A 22479-nucleotide genomic window follows, 5' to 3' on the forward strand; every position below is an offset into this window, starting at 1 on the left:
GCAACTAATTCAAAGGGTAATAATAAAGTATGCAACTACCTGCTTTTCATACATTAATAGGAACACACGAAACAGATCCAGGGCAAAGCAGAAGTTATAGTGTGTTGTCCCCCACAAGAAGTTTGACGATACAAGCAACATTTTAAAACCATTGGGGGCGGAGGGAATTTATCTGCCTAACTCATGTCCATGTTAACTACACAGAGGTCAAGGGATGAGACTAACTGAGCACATACAGATTTGAACGTCTACAACTTTAGTATCAGCAGCCCAAGGCAGCATAAAGGCTTGGCAAGAAATGAAGCAGGCTTCTGATACTTAAAATTCTGAACTTCAAACTAGTCACTATGAAAACTCCTATAAAAAGTTTAATTAAACGAATTGTTTATTTGAGAAAGAGAAATGGGAAAAGTTGCAAAGGTGACACAATGGGAAATTGGAACATTTAAGCCCATCAGGAAGGGGACAGGGATATTACTGCAGCGAAGAAGCCAGTGGCCTCCCCATCTACAGGGTTTGGAAAGATATGCCCTTCTCTCCCCCCTCCCCCACAGCTTCATTCTCCTTACATTTGTGCAGTTTGTTTTTTTTATAGCCCTGAACTAAGCAATTTTCTTTTAAAAGATAAAATCCCTAAGAGCAATAGACAGCCCCAAAATCACTAATTATCTGATAACACCAAAAATATAAAAAGACTTGGGCAATGTTTACACCAAATATTTATTTTTGTGCCTCTGGGTCAGAAAGGACAGTGTAGAAGAGCTGACTCTTCCCTGAGGCACAATTCATATAAGTGTGAAACTATTACCAAGCAATCCTTACACTAGAGGCAGCTCAGGGAAATGCCCTGTTCTTAGATACAAATAAACGTCGTTCTTCAGGTTCCCAAGTTTCATCAAATCACCGTGTAGGGTGTTTTATTTTTAATTATTATTCACGTTTGTATACTGAGTCACTTATAAAACAAATTAAATAAGGTTTAATAAGTTTCAATGCCCTAAGCTACTTCAACATTATGTCATCTTTGTCACGCAAGAACTGGGAGTGCTATACCCTGCAGCAATAACTAAAAGGCTACTTGATATAATGGCAGGTTTAAAAGCAAACCTTCAGACCAAGATAATTTAGAATGCAGATCCTTGAAATACATTAGATGTTTCCATAAATTAAGATTTTATAAATCATTTCCTCATAATTCAGCTTTTGTGACCTTGCCTATTCTATAGAAGTAGAAAATCATATATATATATATACACAGTACATTTTAAAATGTTGCATTTTTAGTTACAGAAAAAGAAAAAAAGCTTTTAAAAACTGAATCTGAAATACTACAAGCAGTGCTTCCTGCTAAGGCACACCTGTTGTGAAATGATGTATTACTGTCAGCAGGTGTAAAAAAAACCAAGCCCCTCAGTGGAATTTAGATGTGTAATGCATAGTGCATGTTTCAACAAGAATCATGACACAATAGTACCTGCTCCATTTAAAATGCTGAGTTAGATTAAACAGTAACATAACCAGTCACTGAAATTTAAACCGAGGAAGAGGCAGACTAACCAGAAGCAATGTAGAACTCCTGCATTTGTGTGTGATCAGTGGAATATTCTTATAGCCAAGGTTTTCCAGCACACAAAGAGAAAGTTTTTGCAGTAGGTGGAGGATCCACTATAACCAGAATTGAAACTTGCACTGAAACAATTTGTGAGTTTCATTCTAATTCAAAACAGTCTTGCCATATCCAAGCTCACTAAAAGCAAGTTCCAAAGTACATTCTTTGAATATCAATCTCAGAAAGCATTTCAAATCAGCCCAGGGAAGAAATTGTGTCTCTTCTCACCCTTGCTCCACGAGGGTAATAAATTTCTGACCATCCCTTACCAGAATCAATTACTATCATGCTAATTCAGCATGATTGGGGTGTGGTCTTTGCTCATTTGTTTGGGATGGGACAGACTCACAGTCAAGGGAGACTGTGCAGGTGGGGCTATCATCACAAAATAGGTACTATAAGGGTCAAAAAGGATAGCGTAAAGATTTCTGGAGATTGTTAACAAATCTCAGTGCTCACATGCCAAGGCTGCATTTTGTTCCACACCACTCAATGATTTATTGAATATCAGTTATTCAAAATTCTAACTAGGGTGAACAGTACGATGTAATCCATACAGCCTCTCCAATGGAGAAGGGAAGAAAAAAAAAAATCTATATTTTGACTAATGATTTTACTTCAACAGGTGTGCAGTATAAAAAAAGTAGAGCTTCCTAAAATGAATTTCCTGAAAGAAATAATTACTCATTTACTCATATTCTACTCTACTTTTAAGATATTAATTTTTTTTTTTTATAAAACCTCTCTTCCTTTTGAGTCCATTTGTTTCTCATTTCTATAATTGATATGAAACCCTTCAGGATTGAAGGCAAGTAAAGGTTTAAGGGCATTTTAAACAATTAATGCCAATAATGACTTGAATGTGAGTTACCAACAGTAGAACACACAAATGACATAAATTTGCCAAACAGTTGCTCCCTTCCCACAAGGGGAAGAAAATAAATCATCATATCAAACCTGTTGCTTCCAGGGATTAAATCACACTCTGGTTTCGATTCTACTTGTTAAGTGTTCACCTGTTTCGCTTAACACGCATTAATGAACAGGTGGATAAAACCAAAGCCAAACTCAAAGGAATGACAAAACACTAATGTAATATACACCCTGCAGGTTTCATCAAGCACCTCAGAACAGTCTACAGTCTGCTTTTCCAGATCTGACAAGGAGATGATGAAACATTGTTTTCTAACTCTTTTGAAAAAGCACTGCAATACATACACTTCCCCTTTCTTGAACAACAAGGCTTAAGACAAGTTATTCTAAATGTAGCTCATGGTCATTTTTTCTGATTTGGGGATGCTAGTGAAGACCAAAAAAAGTCAACTACAGCCCCAGAAACTTGCATCAGTGTTTAGTAATGCACCACAACAAACATACAACGCTGTTATTTGGGAGTGGCAAATTTATGCAAGTTATGGAAAGTCTCACTGCATGTTAGCAAATCCTGAATCCAATAAGACTATGCAAGAATACACTTTATTTAATGGCACTTATGTTACTTCAGCTTTGATGAAAAACAACCAACCAAAACAAAAGCACACTCCGATATATTTGGGCACTAAAAAACATCACAATAAATGCTAGATACAATATATTATAAAGTGTTGCATCAAGCATGTACATCATCCTTAAAGTTATCTATATGTAATAAGGACAAACCACAAACACGATCTTATTTACATATGACATCTTGGACATTTGTACATATGAAAGGGGAGTGCAATCACCCAAAAGATCATTGATGGAGAGTGGTTACAGTTAGACACGATATGAAATTAATACACTATTCATAGGAGAAAAATTATTTTAGTCTTTAATGTCAATCTTGGAATAAACCTCTGATTTATAGGCTCTATTAGTACTATTTAATGCAAGCAATGTCACTGGAGGAAGCAACAGCTGAAAAACAGACTAATGCAAAAATACTACATAACATGGGTTGTTGGTTTTGGGGTTTTTTGGATTATACAAAGACAGTCGAAATAAAATAGCCTGTTAAAAATAGTTAGATCATTATTCCAGTTCAATAGAACACTGGGCCAAGACTTTCACAAATCACTAGCAATTTTAGATATCCAATCTGAATGATCTTACAAGGGATACAGACTTTTGAAAATCTTGTCCTTTCCGTTTTGGACATTGTCAGTTAATATCACCATTATGCCACATTTTCAGCTTTTTGTACCAAACTGGAAATAAATGATGAATTAGGAAGTGACCAGTTTGTATTCAAACGCATATTTTAAAAATTAGGATGGGTACCAACTTTTATATTTTATCTTTCAATGGCAAAAAGAGTAATTCTCCAATAAGAGAACCTGCACGTATTTAGAAGTGTTCTAGTAAAAACCCAAATGACGTATCATACAAACATAATTCTGTAAGGCTGAACATTTTAACAGGAATGTGCCTTAGTACTAGCACATTGTGGAACAAAACACCATAAACGCATTAATTTACTTGGACTATCTTTTATAGTATCAACAGGTGTTTACCAGGGCCTGAAGCATGCCATCCATTACAATAGTCCCCTCCATGGTCTGGAAGGAGGACTTAGATAATGTTGAAAGGGCCCAGTCCAGGAAGTCTGCCATTCTTTTTTGTTTGACATCAGGGCGGATAATAAACCTGTCACAGAAAAACACATTGCAAGTTACCCATTCAGAGCAATCCAATTAATAACTATTTTTGCTTGTTACCCAAACTGGTTTCAGTTCCTAAAAGGCAACTGTCAAATGGACATTTTCCAAGACATTTTTGGTAGGGACATTCCAAATGTCAGATGTTTAACTCTGCTATTTCCAAATGAACTCCTAGCCTAGAATATTTCATTTCATTTATAAATGCAGCGTCCTGTAACTGGAATTCTTAAGAAATTTATCAATTTAACTGTAGGGAACTACAAATTGTTAAGCTTTTTCAGGAATCCCCAAAAAGATGCTTTCCATTATTTTTCCTGTTTCAATTTTATGGGAAGCCACTGCACTCAAACAAAACAAAAATAAAAATGATCAACCTCTGCAAATTTGAAGAATTTGCTCAAAAATTATAAGATGTGTCACTACTGCTCAGTGTTAATCACCAGCAGTACAGTCATGTTAGTCTTAGATATTGCAAGGAATATATCATCTGTATTTGTTGCATCTTTATTTGAGCATATGAAAAACATTTTATTATTTAATCCTCACCACATTCTGAGAAATATAGTAATATACCCATTTTACAGAGAAAACAGACAGACTTAGAAAAGTTACAACAATTTCCCTAAGGCCACACAGCAAAGTAGCCACAGTCCCAAAGAGAGATGAATTCCAGGGGTCCTGGTTCCCTGATTTGTACACTAACCATGTGATCAAATTCCCTCCCAAGTAAAACCTAAGGCAAAGAGTCACTGGAATTTATCGCCAAAGGATAATTTTGCTAATGTTACAACCTTACATTAAGAATCAATAGATCCAATTGTGTATCAAAATATTTTCAGACTGTTCTCCAGTTCAATTATCTGGTATTTGTTATGAGTGCATATCCATATGCAAATTAGATTTTAACTAAAAAGGCGGTGGGGGACTGACAACAAGGTGGCAGAATAGCACCCTGCACAGAAACACAGGGCTTCTTTGTGAAGTCATCTTGTTAGCAAGTGCTTGAAACTTACATTAATGTACAGTATTACTGGCGAGTCAGATTGGACATTAGATTCAGTCCAGCTATTAAACTTCTCTCTTTTCATGAATAACTCATCTTTATGAATGCCTTATAGTAACTGAATTTACAATACAAAGTGGTGGATGGAATTTTAATTTTTTTGGGGGGGGAAGAAGATAAAAAAAGATGCAGATTAGCTCTTTTGAAGAGTTTGGTTAGGTTTGTTTTTTTGGGAAGTGACAGGGTGGGAGCGCACATTAAAAATTGACTAGGGGTCGGCAACCTGCAGCTCCGAAGCCGCATGCGGCTCTTTGGCTGCCCCCTTGCAGGGAGCCGTTTTTTGAGGGGGTGCAAGGTGTAGGCTCTGGCCGGGATGCGCTTACCACAGGCAGCTCCGGGCCGGCAGCGCAGCAGGGCTCTGGCCCCATGCTGCTCCCGGAAGCGGCTGGCTGTGGCACATCTCTGCACGCCCCTTGGAGGAAGGGGGGCAGCAGGTCTCCGTGCGCTGCCCACCCCCACAGCTCCCATTGGCCAGTTCCCGGCCAATGGGAGCTGTGAGGACAGTGCTGGGGGCAATGCGCGGAGCCACCTCCCCTCCCGCCAGGGGCATGCAGATACGTGCCAGCAGCCAGCCACTTCCGGGAGCGGCGTGGGGCCAGAGCCCTGCTGTGCCGCTGGCCAGGAGCCGCCTGTGGTAAGCGCCTCCTGGCCAGAGCCTACACCTCACACCCTCTCCCACACCCCAACCCCCTGTCCCAGGTCAGAACACCCTCCTGCACCCAAACTCCCTCCCAGACCCCGCACCCCAGACCCCTGCCCCATCCTGTTTATATTCAAATTGCAGAAGTTACATTACAAGTATGGATGAGTAGCAATAATTTTAATATGTTCAGTTATTATTAGTTAATAAATTCTAACTCTACAAGTAGCTTTGCGTGTGATGCGGCTCTCAAAATATTTTGGTCAAAGACAAAAACAAAAAAATGGCTCTTCTTCTTTGAAAGGTTGTCGACCCCTGGACTAGAACAAGAAAACATGACAGGCTGCTGACAGCGCCAAATATATATCCACTGGCCTATTAGAAAGACAAGGTAGGTGAGGTAATATCTTTTATTGGACCAACTTCTGTTGGTGAGAGAAACAAACTTTCGATCTTACAGCTCTGTGACAGAGAATTATTGTAACTTTGTTACAGGCAGGTTTATTTGGTGCTCGAACACGTGTAATGTAGGATAAGTGGTTAGGATGTTCCAACATCCTAAGTCTAACTCACTTTAAGGCTTCTTTGACAATAATAAAAAACAAAGAAAATAGCAGCACTACTTTTTTTTTGGGGGGGGGGGAGAGGGGAAAAGAAAGATGACAAAAGGACTGTTACACAGAATGAAATTAAATATTACTAGTCCATCTGCATGAATTTAGTGTTCCAAGAACATACCCAATTAACAGAACTGATGACAGAAATCCTCTCATAATCCACATAATATATTATGTGATCAGCAGCAGTAGGGAATGATTTTCCACCCTTTCTGAATCCTATACTAAAGAGCACTCCTTACAGGCAAGAAAATGAAATTCAAATTCCATTTTTTTGGCAGTACTGACGAAGACTGCTAAAAGCATCAACTGTGATAGACACCCGTCCCCTCATAAAGAGAAAGTAATATGCTTATTTCAGATAGGCCAAACAGCTGCCTGATGGCAATGACTTTTCATCACCATATATTGGGGCTACATTCATACAAGTAAAGTATTCCATGTACTACTGCCAATACTGTAAATCCACCCAGTACTACCAATAGAAATTTTTTCAAGCTAAGAAATTAAAATTTCCTTTTTTTGCCAAGATCAGCACAAGACTTACCTGGAAACCAGTACAGCAGCTGCATCTCGAGCCTTATCACTGACAACCAGGTAAGTCTAAAGGTAAAAAGAAAATTAACTGTCAGAGTTTGCAGAGACAGAGTTAGTAATAAAACTACACAACAGGTTTGAAAATATGCACTTCTTAATGTTTATTCTTATGAACATTGGACTAAGCCTACGAAAGTAAGAAGTTTAAACAATCTTCCATTTAGCAAGCCACATGCCAGAAATCTCACTGTCTTTCAAAGTGGGATCATCTTTTCTGTACTGTTGCATTAAAGCAATACAGACTAATGTCAATAACATCAGCTATTCATTTTTGATGCTATTATAAAACCATCCTGAAGGGATTTGTAATTTAACCATTTCATTTTACATCAGATTAAGCTTTGTGGGAAAGCATCTGCACAGATGCTACTTTTCAGACAAGCTGGCTGTAGTCTGTTGAGCACTTTTTCACATCTATTTCATATATCATTGTTCGCTCTAGAGAAACTAATTTCCTTTGGGACTGTAAGTTGACTAACCTGGGTTTATAGCATGAAAACACTAGCCATTTACTTCTGAAATCAACTAGTCTAACAAGATATCCATTTATACCATATAGTGTCTTAAAATTAAATAGTCTACCAGTTTAGAAGAATGAAAAACTTAATTTCCTTCTAACATTAAAGAATGGAAAAAACTTTACGCAGGATTTGCAACTGTGGGCTAAACCCTTTCGTATTACACAAGCAAAATGAGGCCTGGACATTAAGAGGTCAAAATGTATCATACATAATAAAATACAGTGAGGTCTTTGTGTAGAAAACCAAGTAGCACTTACTTTTGCTACATTGAGTATGCGATCCATTATTGGCATCCGAGTGCATCCTTCTTCAGAAAGGATATTTCCATCAAGACGAGCCAAATCAAAAGGTATCAGACATGTCATGGAGAGCCACAACAAGAGCATGTAGCGAGTCTCCCACGTCTAGGAAAAAATTATAATAAAACAAACTTTATTTGTTTGCTCCAAGTATGTTGTTGGAGCAAAGACACAGCCCATGCTCTCAGGAGTGTGCAACCTAAGTATACAGGGAAAGCCATTCAGATGCGAGATGCCCTAGAATATCACAGGAGATAGGAGTGTGGCAGCACCCAAATACTAAGAGCTGCTGTGACACTGAGCCAGAAGGGGTTAAGCAACTAGCAGGATAAAATTACCCAGATTGAACCTTTCGAGACATATTAATAGATAATGATTGTAATTTTGTGTGTGTTTACATTCATATTGTTAGATATTGACAATGTAATCAGATGGTTCCTGTCTGTCACTATGTTCTATTGATTCAAAGATCAAAAGGGAATATTAACATTTTGATGAAGTTTGGGTGTAACAATATCGTTGTCTTTATTTCTCTTTGAAGTCTGTAGTAAACTACCTGTAAATGGCTGGAGATGGGAAGTTGCCTTATGCTAATCCATGCAGCTAATTACCGATGGTGAAGATGAAATAGGAAGTCTTACTTCAAAGCCGCAATGCTTCACCCAAGGAATGCCTGCTGTCAAGAGGCTCCCAGAGAATTATAAAACAAACTCTGGGGCCCTGATCCTGTTATCTCAGATCTACTTAAGCTTTATCAGGGGAAGTTTCAGTCACAAGACTGAGGTCTCCGGCTCCAGTCTGGATCACCCTGATATTGGACTATAACCTGTGGAACTAATTCTGAAAGAACTCTTTGCAACTCTAAAGCTCACCTAAGCTTTGACCTCAGAATGAAACTGACCTAAGAATTTTATTCATGTCTGTATGTATAATGATCTTTTAACCTATACGCGCTCTTTTCTTAATAAATTGTAGTTTAGTTAATAAGAATTGGCCGTAAGCGTGTATTTGGGTAAGATCTGAAATATTCATTGACCTGGTGGGTAAAGTATCTGATCCTTTGGGACTGATAGAACTTTTTATATGATGAACAAGGTTTTCAGTAATCCTCATATTTGACTTGGCTGTCTGGGTGGGAGCCCAAGGCTCGGTTGTTTTAAGGGAACTCTATTTCTGGCTTCTGAGTAACTAGTAAGGTATTGTAGAAGCTGTTTTGTTGCTGGCTTGGTGAATCTAAGTATTAGAATAACCACCAGTTTTCGGAATCGTCTGCCCTGATTAAGCAATCTCAGGGTGGCCCCGTCAACTTGAAATCTAGCAAACTTATAAAAATTAGTTTAAAAGAAGTGTCAGGTACCACACCTGTCCTGAGAGTCTCTGGGGGGGGGAAAAAAAAAAAAAAAAAAAAATCACATAAATTAGCTATTGCCATTTTCCTGTTTGTTTGGGTCTTTTTAAAAAAAATCTCTCTCTCTATTCTTGTTGTGTGAAAGACCAACACAAACATGGGGAAACTGACTATACAGGAGTAAAAGTGAAACTTACTGTAGACATTGTCACGTGCACAAAACTAAAAAGAGAAATGTGTTCTACTTTAATCTCTTAACAGTATTTTTAGATGTTACTTGTAACAACAGTAGATTTTCAGACAGGAGTGTGGTTTAAATTGATATGTCTCCTCAAACACTGAAGGGCAATTCCTACATACTCATTTTAAATTAACAACAAGAGAAAGCATCTGCAACTTTTTCATAACTTCTCATGTCTATGCTTCCCCAATATAATCACTTGAGAAATCAAAGTTTCACTGTGCAAGCAAATTCATCCTTTATATACGCATTTCTACAGTCTGGAAAGATACTTATTCACAGATTAAAGTGTTGAAAAGTATCTTTGAATAATTTAGTAGAAATTGCCAATTTTGAGAGAAAATATTTCTTGTATTTTAATCAAAACATTGATAGAATAAAAACCCCACATCTATGTTTGAAAGTTTTACCATTTGTGTGCTGGTTATTAATAACAATGGTATATTGGATCATACCACAGGCAGGAACAATAAAGGGTATTCATAATTAGCAACTGGCTAATGTAAATTTTGAGCCCCAACTGCAGTGCAATTCACCGTTTCATACTGATGAGCCTTGTTGCTTGAGCAGTATAAAGGAAGTATTTTTTTTTTAATTCAATCTCAACAAGACATTTGTATAGTTTTCCTCACTGAGTAGTCAAACACCACAAATTTTGGACTCAATCACCACCTTTAGCAGGAATTCAAGAACTACAGTTCACACCATGTCATCTTGTTGGATAGAAAAAAAAAATATTTAAGCAAACAGACTCTCCTACCTAGAACCCCTGGGGGAGGGATAGCTCAGTGGTTTAAGCATTGGCCTGCTAAACCCAGGGTTGTGAGTTCAATCCTTGAGGGGGCCATTTAGGGATCTGGGACAAAAATCTGTATGGGGATTGGTCCTGCTTTGAGCAGTGGGTTGGACTAGATGACCTCCTGAGGTCCCTTCCAACCCTGATATTCTATGATTCTATGAACATTCTCAGCCATCTCAAACATTACAGCAGCTGGCTACATGGCAAAATCATTTTTTGCCTTTTCATAACACAGTTTCATAACTCAGTCTCCTGAATTTACTCCTCAGTGAAAAGGCAAAAGGTGTCAGCAAACAAACAGTTTAATGTTTTGGGGTTTTTTCAGGACTGGGCACTCAACAGTTGAAAAATGTAACTGATATGTTTTGCCCAGATACGTTATGATTTTCCTCAATGTCCCCAAAATATAACTTGTTTTCTGCCGGGGGGGCTCACGCATTCCCAGACAAGAGTCCTTTCCACAGAGAGGTCTGCATCTCCTTTCCAGGAGCGTGCAAGGCACTTGCACACACCTGCGTGAAAAGGGACAGCTGCCAGTGAGCCTGGTGCCCACTCCAGCAGGTGGGGCTGAGGGCGGTACAGCCACACCAGAAGAGCTGCCCGCACGAGACACTGGCTCCTGCGAGCGGCAGAAGTGCCCAACATGCTGCAGTTCCAGGTAGAGCCCTGCAGCTCCGTGGATATCCGCTTTATATCTGCCGATATACATTTTGTATCCGCACATGGCTTAAAACATACTCACTTGATGCCAAGTTGTCTGGACAGGAATTAAGGCCTTAAAATCTGACAGGACTGAACTATCCTGTCTTCTGTGATTTTATTTTCACAATTTTTCATCATTTCAATGTAACAAACTATAATATAACCCCCTTTGTCTGGGGAGATCTGGGATAGAAAGTTTGTTGTTGTTTTTTTAATTGTTCCTTAGTCCCTTGCCTATGTTCTCTCTCCCCCCTACTTAATTTTTTTTCAGTATTTAACCCTTTCCTATTTCCCCTTTAAATTTAGTTTAACCCTTGTCCATTATAGTTTATTTTTAGCCCTTGCATCTTCTATTGTTGGTGTTTACACCAATTTTACTAACACTCACTTACCTACACACCTCCCTACTCCCAAAAATAAAAATGGAAAAATCCAACAGAACATCTTTTAGTAAGACCACATTTTTCCTCTGAAAAGGACACTTCAGAATGTTAAATCTAGCTATCAGGTTGACATTTCTAAGTGTTTCATGATATGAAGTGACATATAATATATACTTTTATATCCAGTTTGAGATTAATTGCATCAAGCTATGTTGCGCCATTTTCATTTCTACACAATACCTTCTTTGGCTTTTTTCCCTTTTAAAACAAACAAAAGGGAGGGGGGGAGAATCTCACCTCATAGTCCTTAGGATTCTGATCTGCAAACATATCCAAAACAGGCTGTAGATCAGCTACTTCATGAGGAAACAGTCGGAGGAAAATTTTATACCCTCGTACCTACCAAAGAAATGACTTCATAATTTAATAAAACATGTTCAAGGAAAATAATACAAAGACAACTTTTGGAAGCATCTTATATCTGATGTTCAGTACATACAGAAGTGATATGAATTAACTTTCAAATAAACTGGTAATATCTTAAAATACTACACGTCACAAACTAAAACTGTTACTGGGTGACAAGCTGGGATATCTTGATTTATCACCAACTAATTTAGAGTCAGTGGCAGAATTTAACTAGCTCAACTTTAAAATATTAACTTCTAATAATTTGCTCAAGAAATGCCCAGCACCCTCCTAATGCATTTAATGTTGCTGTTGATACTAGTACTTCAGTAGTCCAGAAACTAAACAGCCCCATATGACTAAACCAACCATGTAATTGTGAGATCCACAACATTCTTTCATCATCCCTTCTTTTGCTCGACCTTTATGGCAAAATTTCTTCTCCACCCCACTCTTCCCATCCAGAACTAGGAGAATACCATTACTGCCCCTCTGCTAATAAGATAGCAGGCAAACCAAAGAGATGAGCAGTCAGAACACTACCTACATGATATCACCCACTGAGTAGGTGTCTCAAGGTGGCTCTTAAATTCAAGTAATGGGGAGACATGCCACTGCGACACAAAATGGACACCATTCTAGAATCTCCAAATTCTAGCCCCACTGAAGTCAAGGGTGAACTCCACATGACCAGGATTTGGCCCTGACTACTTCAGCATTAACTTAGTCTGCAACCCTACTGGTGAGAAAAGCATATGAATTACCACTTTGAGCCTCATGAGCAACTAACACTTTTGCTGAACAAAGGTTTTATATTTTGTCTTCTCTGATTTTAAGATCTTTTACTGCAATGGTTCAACACTGAGAGGTGATAGGTCACATGGTACCAACTTGTTGTTTCCAACTGCTTCTACAGTTGTCCAGTGTCGTCAATGCAAAGAAGAGTCAAGAGGCCTGTAAAAACAGGCAAAGTAGCAGGAAATGGGGAGGAAGAGCCTACTTAGTTCCCTGCACTAGGGGCCAAAGCTAAGTAAAAGGAGGAAGAGAGGAAACAAAATTCACATGCTGGGACCAGAGCCACCAATGGGACTAGAATGTCTATGAGAGAAGGGTCCAAGCAGCAGAAAAACATATGCAGGGAGAGAAGAGGAGGGGAATGCGGCAAAAAACATGAGCAATGGTGGAGATAGAAAGAGAGAAACAGAACAGATGGGAACAAGAGATAAAAATGAAGAACAAAAGCACACAGTAGATGTATCTTTTTTCAAAACGAGACTAAACACTTATCACATTTAAAAGACAGCTAAATGTATCTAAATATTTTGCATGTAGACAACTGCTGCTGCAGCAGCAGCCACAGATACATTATGGGACTGCAAATGGGGGAAGTGATCCTCATGGCCACAAATGGGAGAGGAGGTGCCCATAAGATAATCGCTCTTTATTAAGCTGTGATCAACACTATAAAAAAAAAAAAACAATAAAAAGGATGAATATCTTATACAATATTTTAAAATCTATTTTAATGTGTTCTAAAATACAACAGTGTAAGTCAGAAAGCTATATTGTGTTATTTTTAATTCAAAACTCAACTGCAATATTTTGAAATATAAAATCACTCCAAATATTTTAAAAAGAAAGTCATTCTTAACCAACAAATAAGTTGATGAAAGTTTTTACATTTATTAAAAAACTCATTTATACCTTTGTAATGATGTAAAGAAATTTAAAAGCCAGATGTACTAGTGGAGAAGGAGACCTTTTATCCCGCACTATATCCAGCAATAAGTGCATCATCCACTCTAGAGAAGAAGGAGGGGAGGGGGGAGAAATAAAACACAGGAAGCATTAGAATTAGCTTGCATGTTTCTAATCATGAAAAGTTAGGAAGTGGCTGTACAACAGTACATAGCATACTGTTTAACACCAGCCACAGCAGGCTTACAAGGCAAACATGAATCATTTAAGTTTAGCAGCTTGTGTCAAAAAATATTCACAAAAAACATACAGAGATAATGTTCCTACCTAGGTGTGAATCCAACAAGTGAGGTTGTTCCTGGTACTTGTCCATAATAACTGAAAAAAGAGATTTAAATTATTCAAGTGTGATGTCCTTAATTAGGCTAAATCTACACTGTGAGGTAGGGGTGTGACTTCCACCTCCGTACACACCTGTATAAATACTAGTGTAGCCGCAGTAGCATGGATAGCAGAGGCACAGCTTAGTTCTGCTGAGTACAAACCTGCCTGAACCCCTCGGATACATACTCAGCACCTGCCTGTGCTACTATGTGTATGTGAGCTGGGAATCATATCCTTAGCTTGTAGTGTAGACGTTATCTTTAGAGTGAAGACAGTGTTAATTTTATTTAAATATACTCCCTGCTACAAAACTTATACTAAAGTTTTTCCACCTTAATGGCTAAATGCGGACACTGCCCTCCACTGCATATCAGAGTACCAAAGAGTACAAAATTCTCAGAGAGGTTACGCGTATCATGCATCCTGTCCATTAATGTAGTATGAGGTTCATAGTAAAGGCACCCACAGACCCATAGTTTCCTCTAGGCCTCTTCCACATTGCTAAGGGAAAACCTATAAGCACAGAGATGAAGAGGTGTGAGTGAGGCCACTGTTATACCTCCCCACCCTGTGTGCTGCTGTGCTCCACTTGCTGATCTCACTGTAGCTCTCCATTCCCAAGATCAAGCAGTCAGTCATATATTTCTGATACAGCACTGCAAATGAAGGACACCATTATACTGAGTATGGACTGTAGCTGCTGCAAGTAGTCCAGCCTTATCCTGCACTCCCAATAGCTCGGACTTATTCCCCTTTCACCCCTCCCATTGCTTGTCCCTTTGACATACTCCTTTTCCCACCCATCTTCAAGCTATTGCAATCTATTCTGTCCTTCACCATCAACAGCTGCTGATTCCAGCTGAAAATCCTCATAAACAGACTTCTAGAGTCCAAGCAGGGTAGGAAAAAGGCTGCTGGAGCCACTATCATGCATATCCAACAGCAACCAATGGATCACATTAGAGAGGCTACGCCAGTGCTGGGGAAGTGGACACAGGAAAGCAACCATGGAGCAGCTCCACCATTTCTTCTCTCCAGGACTGGAGAAACTCTTCAGCATACAGCTCAGCTACTCTGGCTATGCACTGAAGCCAGGATGTGGGGCCTTGTGGAGTTCACACCTCTCTACTATTTCAAGCTGCCTGCCTGACTGCAGACTTCAGAAGACAATACTGCATCGTTTCACATTTGGAAGGTATTCTTCACCAGTATAAGGGCTAGCATTTTTCAGAAACTGACAGGTAAAGCCGCTACCCCGACTTGCCAGGGAAGTTTCCTACTCACTGTTGGCAAATGGATTTCTCATGCCCTGCCTGAACAGCTACAAACTGAAACCACTGCAAAAAACCTCTAAAGAAACCCTTTCTACCATCAAATACTGTACACCTGCAAGAGATTTCCATGTTACCTACTATATTGTGGTCACAGCAATGTATTTTTTTATTCAGGGAAATTCTGACTCCAAACAACCTGTACTATGCATTTTAGTACTTGTAATGCCAGGAATGCAACCTGTCACAACCTCTACAAATAAAGCACCTTTAATTTAAAGAAGTAAAAGCCAATCTAAAGAATCTCGAGAAATAAGAATTAAATTTCAGAAAAGATCATGCAGCAAAAAAAGTGTTGCATCAATGATAACCTGCGTCATTTTAGAATTTTACTCAAGTAGGAAAATGTCCTATCAACAATGGACCAAAAAAAATCAAGATTAAGTAGTAAAGGTCTTGCCCACAATGACAAGAAAAGCAATTAAACAACAGCAAGTCCCAGAAAAGCAAGTCCAAGTAAAACTGCATCATCTCAGCAATAATGAACCATGCTGAGATGGAGATGTGTAACATATAAATATTACTGTAGGACATAACTGCCAGGGAAATCAAGTTATAGCCTAAATGATGACGTTTTTCCCCCTCACTACACTCTAACATATCCTTTCTTCTTTTGTCTGTTTCCTTCTCACCCCATCGGGTTATTCTTCTTCCTCTGTATACCTTATCTCTCTTAGGAAAAACGTACTCTTTTGTCCTTTAAAACCAAAACAACATCCTTCTAACCCTTCCTTTTTCCTGCATTTCTTTTCCTATGCAAATCATTCTGCTCTTTATTCATTTGCTCCTCCACTTTTGTTTTTTCCTCTCTTCACCATACCAATTGTTAGGACCCAGATGCAATGCAAGTTTAACAGCATTGTACTAAAAATACCACTAGATGGCACTATGGAACCAACTTAAACCAATTCACTAATATTGTTATGTTCATCCCCATAACTCCACTGATATGGGTAACACAATGCTATCTATTAGCAACAATCACAATTCTCCAGTTCTTACAAAGACCAATATCCTATTGAAGTCAATGGTAGCTTTACCTGTGAAGGGACTGTGTAATTAGATCTAAGCAATTGCAAACTGATGAACTCTATTGACTCCCCCAGGAGGGGATTAGGAAGGCAACTAAGCAGTCCCCCAGGGGGTTTAACTACAACTCAGGTTATGGCTACACTACAGAGCTTACAGGTAGCGCTGCTAGTGCAGACACTCTAAACCAACAGGGAGAAAGTTCTCCTGTCGACTTAATTACTCCAGTCCCATGAGCGGCAGTAGCTATGTCAGTGGGAGAAGCCCTCCCACTGACATAGCGCTGTCCACACCAGCACTTAGGTCAGTGTAACTTGCATTACTGGGAGGGGGGGAGGGCACACACTTATTCACACCCCTGAGCAACGTAAGTTATACTATAGATAGTGGTAGCATGTACATAGTCTCAGTACCCTGACAAATTGCATGCCCATCACTATCCAGCAACTTGAAATAAGCCCTAAGATCATAATGTTAGAAAAAGTGAACTGGGAAAATAGGTTTTTTTCATGCTATAATTTCACTCTTTAGGGTTCAATAAATTAAATTGGTACCACTGGACAGATCTTCATAGGAATTCCCACGCCAGATTAGACTAGTAGCCCATGTAGTGAGTACCCTGCTTCTGACAATGCCCAGTACCAGACACTTTAGAGCAGTGGTTCTCAACCAGGAGCAGACGTATTTCTGGGGGTACACAGAGGTCTTCCAGGGGGGGTACATCAACTAATCTAGATATTTGCCTACTTTGACTACAGGCTACATAAAAAGCACTACTGAAGTCAGTACAAACTAAAAATTTCATACAGACAATGACTTGTTTATACTGCTCAATATACTATACACTGAAATGTAAGTACAAAATTAAAATTTAAATTGATTTATTTTATAGTTATATGGTAAAAATGAGAAAATAAGCAATTTTTCAGTAATAGTGTGCTATGACACTTTGGTATTTTTATGTCTGATTTTGTAAGCAAGTAGTTTTTAAGTGAGGTGAAACTTGGGGGTACAAAAGACAAATCAGATTCCTGAAAGGGGTACAGTAGTCTGGAAAGGTTGAGAGCCACTGCTTTCGAGGACAGTGTCAAAACACCCTGTAATGGACAATTATGGAATATTCTGCCCACAGATTACTGTATATACTCGTTCATAAGCTGAATATTTTTGGTAAAAATGTGACGCATCAAAGAGTGGGGGTCGGCTTATAAACGGGTCTACACCAAAATTTGATGATTTTAAACTCTATGGAATCATTGAATTGAATATCTAATACATTGGCGTTTTGTTTACCTGGAGCATCTGCAGGCATGGAGCCCCTCAGTTTCCTGTGACTGCGGTTCGCCATTCCGCGACCACAGGGAGCCGAGGGGCTCCATGCCTGCAGACGCTCCAGGTAAACAAAACGTCCCGCCAGAAACAAGAAAAAATGTCCAACAAGGTGCACTTCTTTTCCTGAGCTAGAGATAGATCTCAATAATTGGGTTGTTGAATGTCATCAAAATGGGTACATTGTCACTAGAACCGGAATTCGTGTGCGTGCTCTGCAAATGTCGAAAGACGACAAATACAAGTCAGTAAAGCCGCCAATGTTTGTCGCATCAGCGGGTTGGTGTACTCGCTTCATGAACCCTCATAGTCTCTGTCTTCGTCAGCAAACAAAGATAGTGCAAAAGCTGCCTAGAGATCGGGAAGAAAAAAATCAAATCTTTCCAAAGGTTTATTATAAAATATCAAAAGGAATATGCATTTGAACTGTCACAAATAGGAAATATGAACGAAACATCAATGACATTCGATCTCCCGAGCAACAGAACAGTAACCGGTGTTGGTGAAAAAACAGTTTTAATTAAAACCACTGGCCATGAAAAAATCCATTTTACGGTGGTTTTATCATGTTTGGCAAATGGATCAAAGCTCCCTCCGGTTGTTATTTTTAAAATAAAAACCTTGCCTAAAAACATGAAATTTCCTGCTGGTGTCATCGTACGTGCACACGAAAAGGGATGGATGGATGAAAGTGGGACTACTGAATGGCTGGAAAAAGTGTGGAATAAGAGACCAGGAGCACTTTTCAAGAAACCTGCTATGCTCGTTTGGGACATGTTCGGGGCACACAAGACGGATGAGGTGAAAAATGTGGCCAAAAATATGAAAACTACTTTGGCTGTAATACCTGGAGACTTAACTTCAGTTCTACAACCGCTTGATGTCTGCCTGAACAAACCCTTTAAAGACAGGCTACGCAAAATGTGGTCTGAATGGATGTGCTCAGGCCTGGTGAAGTTGACAAAAGGCGGGAATCTTATGAAGCCCGAAATCAATCTGGTTGCCCAGTGGATCAAGGACGCGTGGGTGTCCATTCCCTCGGAAATGGTAGAAAAGTCATTTAGAAAATGCTGTATCAGCAATGCACTCGACGGGTCAGAAGATGATGCCATATTTGATGATGACACAACAGAGGCTGATGATGAGAAGGAATCTGACTCTGAAGACGACACTGACGACATCTACGATGACAATGCAGGTGCAGCTGTGACTGAGGCCGAGTTTAATGAACTGTTTGGTGAATCAGAGACTGATTCAGACTTTGAAGGATTTTAAGACTTTTTTAAGTCTCATATTGTTCTAAGTTACTTGTTTTAAATATCCATTTACTGATTTTAAATATTGACTGTAATTTTGAAGATGAATACATACTTGTCCAGTTATTATTATAACAACAGGTTTTTCATTAAAATAATTCCAACAAAACTTTTGAGTGTTTCATGTGATGCCAGCTTTTAAAATATAGCAGGGGTTCGCAAACTTTGGCTCCCGGCCCATCAGGGTAAGCCGCTGGCGGATCGGGACGCTTTGTTTACTTGGAGCGTCTCCAGGCACGGAGCCCGTCGGCTCCCACTGTCCACGGTTTGCCATTCCCAGCCACTTCCCGCAACTCCCATTGGCTGGGAACGGCAAACCGCGGACACTGGGAGCCGACGGGCTCCGTGCCTGGAGACGCTCCAAGTAAACAAAGCGTCCCGACCCGCCAGCGGCTTACCCTGATGGGCCGGGAGCCAAAGTTTGCCAACCCCTGAAATATAGGGTCGGCTTATGAAAGGGTCATACAGGTTTTGCTATTTTTACCTAACCATCTTGGGGGGTCGGCTTATAAATGAACGGGCTAATGAACGGGTATATATGGTAAGTTTCTTCCTATTATTAGGCAGTTATTGGTTGGCTTATGCCCTGAAGCACGAAGGTTTAGGTAGGAAAAACATTATATGGGATCTAATGTAACTGTAGAAAATTCTCATTTTACACATAAAGGTGTCTAACCCATTTTTTAAAACTGGTGAATTCTTGGATTAGGTGATAGCTTTTGACAGTAAGTTCCACAGGTTATGCACTGTGTAAAAAAGATATTTCCTTTTATCAGTGTTACGTGTGTTACCTTTCAGATTCACAGGACAACCACTTGTTCTTGTGGTATGTTTTCTGGCTGCCAAAGCACACTGAAAATATCGCTTCAGTGTGCTGTACACAGTGATGATCAAGTCTTTTTTCCTGAGCAGCTACAGTTAATTTAGAACCCAGCAAGCATCCGTGAGTTGTTCTAGTTAAGTCCTTCCAAAGTGCATTATCTTTTATTTGGCAGTGCTGAATTTTATCAGGTGGACCCACCGATTCTTTTGCAGGCTTCCTGCTTCTGATATACTTTGGGAATCTTTGTTTTTACAGCTTTAGCTACTGGCTCTTCAAAATCCATTCCAGTCCTTTAATTTCCCTCATATACCACATGCTGTAATTTATGTTCCTACTTGTGGGCTTCACCTGGATCACATTTCCAAGTTTAAAAGGATTTGTTTGGCTTGAATAGCCTCTCAAACCTTGCCATTTAGCCACACTGCTTTACTACTTGCCTGCCTGGTTCCCATTCTGTTCAGCAATATGCATACCTTCTGAGGCTCTTCTTGGTTTGGTTGTGTTTTTTAAGTAGCATCCATGTCATCTCAAAGATTTTACTTCTTTTACGTTTAACTTCAGGGCCTTTTTGACTAGTCTGCATTTTATTGAAGTCTCCCTTTCTAAAGTTTAGTGTCATTTTATCCCTTTTAATGGATGAAAAACTGGCTTTAGTTTGAATATCAAAAATTGAACATGCATGGTAGACTTTTTGTAAACTCTTGAAATACACAGCTGAGTAAGGTTTCACTGCATTTTCACACATGGATCACTTAGCTGCATACTTAGTATTTGTAAGGTGCATAGGACTCTATAGAGCAGCAGAGTGAGGTTTCCCTCTCTGCACCACGCAAAGCATGCAGTAACCCTTACTCAGTCCTTTCTACCCTGAAGGATCCATAGACATTGTGCCTACTCCCAAGTACACTGTACAAAGTTCACAAGTACTTGTGAAAATTTGCTAACACATAATTAAATTAGTTTTGTAGCTTACTGCCTCATCCCCTAAAAATTACACTCTGGGAAGGCTACGCTTATTGGTGAAAAGAAAATATACAGGACATGGGTAATGATAAAATAACTAAAATATCAGAAAGACCATTATATAAAATTAATACAAAAGATGATAGACTGGCACACTATAAAAATTAAACTGATGTTTGTTGATTTAAAAAATTGAACATATCACATTATAACACATGCGCATCTAAGGTTGTAGACCTAGATTTTTTGTATGATACACTGTACTACGGTATCTGAAAAACAGAACGCAATTGTATAATTAGAGACTACTGTGACCCATAGAAAGCAAAGTTAAGATTGCACACACACAACCTTAACTTGGGCATTTCTTGACTTGAGTGTTTAATCACACAATCTTAACATTCTAATAATAAGTCCTCTTCCATGAAATGTATGTTCAATAGTAATTATGTCAAAACAACATACAACCTCAGGAATAATATTTCAAAAAGCCAAAAATATAATGTTTTCTTGACATTATCTAAATAATTGCTGGAGAAAATAAGTCACTTCTTCACTATTTCCATATTTGTTCAGAGCTGAATATGTATCATGACAATCTGGCCCACCCAATTGAGATCTCCCTCAGGTATCTTTGCTGCAGGTATCACCTTTGGTAACTGTCACTTCTCTGTAATACTTCTCTTAACTTCATCACAGTAGCTGCCTAATATACTCTGTACACCTACAGGACCTTCTATACAAGGATCTCAAAGCATTTCACATATAACAGTGATTTAATCTTCACAATACCCCGTGACATACTTAAATATTAGTCATATTTTACACATGGGGAAACGCACACAAGACCTAAGGCCTAAGTTTTCAGAAAACATCCACTAATTTTGGGGTGTCTAATTTGAGACACGGTTCTGATTTTCAGAATTGCTGAGCACCTACAATTCCTGTTGACTTCAATGGAAGTTGCAGATGATCAGCAACTCTAATTTACTTTCTCCACACTAGTCATGATTTTATAGACCTCAATCATATCCCCCCTTAGTCATCTCTTTTCCAAGCTGAAAAGTTTCAGTCTTATTAATCTCTCCTCATACGGAAGCCATTCCATACCCCTAATCATTTTTGTTGCCCTTTTCTGAACCTTTTCCAATTCCAATACATCTTTTTTGAGATAGGGCAACCACATCTGCACACAGTATTCAAGACGTGGACATACCATGGATTTATATAGAGGCAATATGATATTTCTAAAGGCTCTTTTCTAAAGCATATTTTTCCTTTTGCTTAGCACAACCATGAACTCTTACTCCCATGTTCTTTCCACCCTGATCTTCTATTCCTTGTTCATCATTTTATCTCTCTCTATATATATCCTCTATGCACTGAATTCCCTCCCACTCCCCAGATACCAGGGCAACAACCCTTTCCTCAAATCCCTCCGAGAGACCTACTTTTGTTAGGAATCAGCCTCCAAAACAAATGAACAGAATTTAAAATTTGAGGAAAGTTACCTAAGCAACTCATTCTTCAGGGCCTCACACTACCTACTTTCTATGCCCCTCCTAGACAAAGGCCTGGTCTACACTGGGGGGGAATCGATCTAAGATACGCAACTTCAGCTACGTGAATAACGTAGCTGAAGTCGACGTACTTAGATCTACTCACCGTGGTGTCTTCACGGCGGTGAGACAACTGCTGCCGCTCCCCCGTCGACTCCGCCTGCGCCTCTCATGCTGG

At 39.2% G+C, this 22479-nt stretch overlaps 1 protein-coding gene across 1 annotated transcript in view; it reads right to left on the bottom strand.

Moving 5' to 3' along the window:
• The window catches only part of TBCD (tubulin folding cofactor D), a 252882-nt gene that overhangs the window by 228981 nt on the left and 1422 nt on the right, over nt 1-22479 (bottom strand). Inside the window, exons 2-7 of the mRNA XM_065415052.1 lie at nt 13895-13945; nt 13574-13671; nt 11759-11860; nt 7947-8093; nt 7119-7174; nt 4105-4237 (exon numbers count right to left, since the gene is read on the bottom strand). Of these exons, the coding sequence (XP_065271124.1) occupies nt 4105-4237; nt 7119-7174; nt 7947-8093; nt 11759-11860; nt 13574-13671; nt 13895-13945 (587 nt within the window). The remainder of the gene's footprint in view (nt 1-4104; nt 4238-7118; nt 7175-7946; nt 8094-11758; nt 11861-13573; nt 13672-13894; nt 13946-22479) is intronic.

Source organism: Emys orbicularis, chromosome 13 (assembly GCF_028017835.1).
Source record: "Emys orbicularis isolate rEmyOrb1 chromosome 13, rEmyOrb1.hap1, whole genome shotgun sequence".
Lineage (NCBI taxonomy): Eukaryota > Metazoa > Chordata > Testudines > Emydidae > Emys > Emys orbicularis.